Consider the following 6201-nt stretch of genomic DNA (forward strand, 5'->3'; position numbering starts at 1 on the left):
GCGTTGTTGTTTGGGGGGGGGGGGCGGCAAGGTGGGGGAACGGGGCTGCGCTGGTAGGAGTTTTTTGGCAGCTGGACTTGCATATATTGTTCTGTGGCTCCGAGCCACAGAAACAAGCCATTTCTCATCGATGATACTTAATCACCTGCAGCCAGCCAGAGGAGGAATAGGGTTTCTGGCACAAGCGTTTCCACAGTAATGAAGAAAAAGAAAAGTTCCGCCTGTTCATGACTGTAACCTACCTGGCAGTCTGCACGTTCAACTCTCCTGCCCTCAAACCACCACAGCCTGGCTCTGTTCTTGTCATTAATGAATAGCTTTCATTTGATCGCTCTAAGTCTCGCAAAATCTGTGGGATAGTCCTGAGAGGGAGCCCCTTCTGTGTTTGCTTTTCAGCATACTTCGTGCCTGAATTCCATAGAGCAAAGCTTAAGGTCCCACGCATGCTTTCCCAGCTTCTATGAATGCACAATTATCATACATTTCATGGAAACGGAGCATTTGCATGGGAAAATGACTCACAGGAAAAATTCATTTGCATAGAAACTTGTCAGATTTGCACAAGCAACTGCAATAACTGCATGTGAAAAGGTAGATGCAAAGCTATTCACACACTTGCTTTATTCATACATAACTGGAAACATAAACTGAACAGGTCAGTGAGGATAAGCCTAACCTCCACTGTTCTGAGCCCGGCGTAATTATTGTCCTTGACCCCCAAGCAGCAAACATGCTCTGAGTCATTTTGCCTTCCCACTCTCAAAGAGCAGGAGCTAGCCTGAACCTCACTCAGCTTGGGGGGAAAAAGTAAAATGAGGCTTATTTCACTGCCTTCCCTCAGATTATGATTCCCCTCATGTTATTAAAAGTCTGTGGGAATTCCAGGCGAGGACAGCAGGACCCAGTCCTTTATTTGCCCTCTTACATAAATCCTTCTCATTTTAAAATCCCACAATTCACTTGCAAATATTTATTATGCTCCATTTCGCTGGAGATTTATTTTTGGAAGTTCAGTTGCCTTCTGCCTAGCTGGTGATTTATTCTGGATTTCAGCTGTGTAAATAGCCTCCCACTCTGCCTCTGCTCCTGTGTGGAGACCGGTTACAAACATGCCATGTCAGGAGGCTGGGGCCTGCCAGATGAAAAGAGTTATGATGTAGTTTCAACAAAGCCGTCTTGCAAAACTTTTGACAAAAGGTTGCACAGTATTTGCATATGATTCAGGAATGAGCCATTTTTTTTACGGGATATACAAATTTAGTTTTTACAGGAGGCTGTGCCCTTGGCGTGCCACCCTAGCTCTAGGCTTAAGCAGTCAGCGGGTAAATACACTGTGCCAGGATCTTGACAAGTCCCCTGTCCTGTCAGAGAGCGCCGAAATCCTGGTAGCCATCTTGTGAGAGTGGGTGGAGGCAGCAGAGAAAGCAAACACAGTATTTGGTTGGGGCTTTTTTAAGGTTTGGTGGTTTTCTTCTTCTGGTCAGGTTTTCTCTCTTTTTTTTTTTTCATTTCTTGCTGAGTGTATTAGCTGAAATTGTATGTCACTTGGCTAGTCCAGCTGTGCTGGTAGGCCAGGGGATGCAGCGAAGGGGCAGGCACAGAGGCTGTGACAGCCGCTGCGTGCAGACACAGGGGTGCCCCCAGTGCAGAGACAGCACCTGCGAGGCTGCATCTACAGCAGTGTGCGCTTGCCTTTCTCATCCTCCCATGACTCCCACTGCTCTCTCCCTCAGGCCTGTCTGCTTAACAGCCTCCTAAGAAGGACCTGCCTTGCCTTTCCCGCTTTCTCGCTCCCCTGCCATCTCCGCTCTCCTCTTTTCCCACTGCCTCGCTCTCTCACCTCCGCCCCTGGTGCCTGCCCCCAGGACACGGCCCACAGAGCATCCCGACACGTGTGCCCGCACTGCGCCTTCGCTGGGCACTACGGCAAACGGGTTTGCTCTTTCTCCTGCCCTTTAGCAGGCAGATGGTATCTCTGCCTGGTGGAAGCACTCGTGCAGGGCTGAAGAGGCATGCGGTGCCTGCCCTGCCGTCAGCTGAGACAGGCTCCTTCTGCGGGTGCAGCTGGGCAGAGGGCTTGGTGCTCGCCCTACCGCTCCCCGGGGCCAACCCCAAACCGAGCAACCTACTCGGCATGAACTACTCGCTCACTGGGGAAACACAGCCACTTCTGGGGAGGAACATGGCACTCGTTTGCCCACACCCAGCTACACCACAGAAAAGCGTGGCGAGCTGGAACGTCTTGTCTCTCTGACGTGAACATCTTCCCCTTTGACTCAGTCACTTTAAAAGATATGTGGAGGTTGCAGATTATTCGATCTTCTTTGTCTTGACAGAGAGAAGCATTTCTTTAAAGCAAGCTATTGTAATAATGACAGCTAAAAAAAGTTGTCAGAATCAGTATTGCTTGGTCTAAAACTACTGGAGGCTCAGATTCAATCCTACAGAAGACCACAGAGACTATTATATGTCCATAGCTCTGGGACAAGTGACAAACAATTAACAATATAATTACAAGTTCCTTACCAGGAGGCTGGTGACTAGGTGTTGTCGTAGAAATCTGAGCACGACAGAATGTTTTACTGTCCAATAGCTCTGGGAATTAAAAAGAAGACATTTAAAGCAATAGCCTCAAACAACAATAAAGCCATGTCAGAAATGCATGAAGTATTGTGATGTTAGTTACCTACTGTGCTACCATAGCCACTGTCGTACAGGTAATTCTCTTCTTTCCAGGACACCATTAATGACGGATCTGAAGAGAAAGGACCAAAAGGAAAATCAGATCACTAAAAGAACATTTTTTAGCGCAGAGGTGAATACTGAGCATTGAGGGAATAAGAAATGTGCAAAAAAAGTGAAGGGGCTATGCACGAAATTATTTCCTTTCACTCAAATTACAGGTGGGGTTTCGCATACTCAGGTAAATGTATTTACACAAAGCATTGACTTTTAGAAATAATATAGTAGGCTCTTCCTTTTGCTGGCTAATATATCATTTATGCCTGCCCTTGAAGGAGGTTTCCTATGCCAGATAGCTCTAATTCTACCCAATCCAGTCCTGAATTCTCAGCTCCTGGTGATTATGATAGTGCTTTGGTGCCTCATGATGAAAATGTTCTCAAATATCTAGTAAAACAGGAGGATGCTTATAACGAGTATTTATTTCTATAATAGTAGAACTTAAAAGTCCCCTCTGAAACATAGCTTCATGTGTAAACACATAGCGAGATACATCAAAGCCTAATCCTAGATGAAGGGCCATTTTTTTTCCAGGCACGTCAAGTCTCCATCCTTAACCTAAAAAACACCTTCATGATTAAAGAGAATTTATTTTTAGTGACCTTCTGCTCAGATGGATCAATATAAGCAGAATAGAAGTACTGTCTTTATGATCTGTACATTGACCAGGAAATTACTGTCTTCACAGTGTATTTTTGAGGTCAGAAGCCTGAAAAATCTCTTTTTCTTTTGAATCCAGGTCAGAAAGGATGAGATGTAAGGTTCAAATCTAGGTTTTACTTAATTTTTTTTCATGTTCATATAAATGAAATCAAAAAACCAAAAATGAGTTATAGCTAAATCATCATGTTTGGCTAAGTTACCACTTATGACATAGGAATTTAGTAGGCATGCTAAGTAATAGCTGCAAGTTTGGGCACCCTGAGCTTGCGTTTCTACAATAGCACACACCCTTTGCTTGCTTGGACACCTGATCTGCCTAGTATTGCCTCTGAAAACAGGCCTTACCTAGCCAGAACATGGGCAGACAGCTTATCTTACTATTTTGGCCTTTTCCAGTACCCATGTCTTTGCAACTGCGATGGTCTACTAGGATGAGGGGAAGCCTTTCCCCTCTAAACCACCAGCCCCGTCCCTGCTGGCTCACAAGGAACCCCTTCTCCAGCAGCCCCAATCTGCACTGCCTGCTCCTCCCCATGCAGAAACTAAACCCACTCCCACTGCCCGTGGTCGGCATCACCAGAGCCCCACCATGCCACTCCTGATTCAGCACAGCTGAGAGAACCATCAGTTTGTCCTGGGCTTTGATCTTTCTAGAATGTGCAGCTGAGGTACTTTGCACTGCACTGTGTATCTCTACTGGGAGGAGGTACTAATATTATACCAAGATCTCATAAATCAGGACTTAAAGGATTACTGTAGTTTCCAATATGGCAAGCATCAAGGCTGCTGCATGCACATCACCTGCACTATGTGGGCACAGGCAAGGAGCGGACTGCAGATTGCAATGCTTGCCCACTGCAAGGAGAAGGTGAATAGTGTCCCTGGCTGGAGAGGCTGGGCTCGTCTGGGTTAACTGAATAAATACACTGTCAGTATTTGTTGGAGACATCACACGCTATGAATCTGTATTCATTCTGTCAGGAGATATTAAAACGTGGCTCACGAACACACCCACATCCAAAGAGGCTGGGAGTAGCAGGATGGAGAGTGTTTGGATATGGACAGAGGTGCTCCAGCAAAGGACTAGGAAAATAATCCTCCCTGAAGAGGAGGATTGAACTGAGCTGAAGTTCTTAGTCAAACAAAGTCCTGGGAGGAAAGGGATTTAGCTATGAACACACTGGAAAAAAAGACTGCAACAGGAAAAATGCAGATTTGATCAAACCAAAATACTACTTGAATTTCAGTTTCATTGAAAGGTTAAGAAATTGAAATGTAACATTTTTTTCTCTCAAAGTTGTTTTGTTTGGAAATTTCCTCATGTTTCAAACATTAACAGCACTTCACAACAAAATGTTTTCTCTCTTTTTTTTAAACTGAGAATACCGCAAAAATAGTTGTTTTGGAGTCTGCTGAAAGAAGCACAGAATGAAGTCCTCTACAAAGCTGCACTTGCTGAGCACTGCAAACTATTCCAACTCTGATCAGTATAGACTGCTGACACTACAGAGGTCTCCCAGGAAAAGTGGCAAACTAAGCTACGGTGGTACCACCCGGAACTTCAAAAAGTAGACATTGACTGATATTTGTGGTATTTCTTTTCTTCTGCATGATACACTTTCCTTTTTATCTAATGCCATTTTGATCTCTCTCTCTTGGAATGGACAGTGTCCACTTTCCTTTCTATTTAATGCTATTTTGATCTCTCTCTCTTAGAATGGACAGTGTCCCATTTTTGTCACTCTCAAAAGACAAGTTACCCAGCTGTTACTCACCTGTTTGCTCTGTCTTCACAATGACATTATGAGATTGGTACATGTCACTTCCACACTGGCCTGCAAGAAAGCATATGGCAGATAGGATGTATGACAATGAGCACAGAAGAATCAAGGGTATTGGCTCCAAGCAGCAACTGCTACAGCTGAGCGAGAGGGCTAATTTTGAAGTGGGAAACATACCCTTTCCCCTGGTCCTTCAGACTTCTGCCTTATGTCATATCTAAGCAATTTAGCATTGCAGTGAATGGGGTAGAAGCAGTATAGCAAACATAACAAATGAGGTCTGCCAGGAAGGTCTCCAGGCAACATCTGAAAATCCCAGAATTCAGACCACTGTACGTGCGTCTTTGCCTAATATCTATTTACCGTTCCATTTTAGGTGCTGAAGGTTGCTGTATAGCAGTTGCCCTGCTGTCCCAGCTGCCTGAGTGAATTCCTGCAGGCTCATACTGCATAGATGTTCCCCGTTGATATCAAACTCCTGGAAGGGTATGCAGTTGGCATCCAGTTGGTTGGTGTCAAGAAGATGCTGCAGCCACTCCCAGACTTGAAACTTAGTCCAGTACTGCGGGTGTATTTCATGCCACTGGGTTCCATAGAAGCTGCTGGACACTGGAAAAGAAAATAGGTATTTACTGTCTCTGTTAGCACCACAGGATTATGTCGATGACAAGAAAGGTCTGTAGCTAGATTGCATGCCCTGGAAGTCCACAGATCTGGATTATTTTCTCAGTTCTTAATGCTAGCTCAGTAGCTATTACTGGAGAAGGTATTGTTAATTTTTTGTGTCAGTTTTCCAATTAAAAACTGGGAGTTATTACATCACACCTCTCTTGGCAGATTGAGTATGTAGGAATTAATTTATTAATGTTGACTAAATACATCAAAATTCTTTGATAGAAGTACTTACAGGAGTACTGTTGAAAAGGTATGTTGATCTTGTGTGGCAAAATAATTTTAGTGCATCAGAAAATGAGAGAAAAGCCTTGCAAAATTCTCATAATGTGATGTGGAAATT

The 6201-nt window shown here is 44.4% G+C and overlaps 1 protein-coding gene across 1 annotated transcript in view; it reads right to left on the reverse strand.

Annotated features, from left to right (window-relative positions):
- EHF (ets homologous factor) overlaps positions 1-5795 on the reverse strand; it is a gene marked incomplete at its 5' end in the record, with an annotated part of 10338 nt that extends 4543 nt beyond the window's left edge. The window contains 4 exons of the mRNA XM_009709828.1: positions 2527-2595; positions 2687-2755; positions 5181-5240; positions 5550-5795. Coding sequence (XP_009708130.1) covers positions 2527-2595; positions 2687-2755; positions 5181-5240; positions 5550-5795 — 444 coding nt within the window. The remainder of the gene's footprint in view (positions 1-2526; positions 2596-2686; positions 2756-5180; positions 5241-5549) is intronic.
- Between the last annotated feature and the right edge of the window lie 406 nt (positions 5796-6201).

Source organism: Cariama cristata, unplaced genomic scaffold (genome assembly GCF_000690535.1).
Source record: "Cariama cristata isolate BGI_N322 unplaced genomic scaffold, ASM69053v1 scaffold11641, whole genome shotgun sequence".
NCBI lineage: Eukaryota > Metazoa > Chordata > Aves > Cariamiformes > Cariamidae > Cariama > Cariama cristata.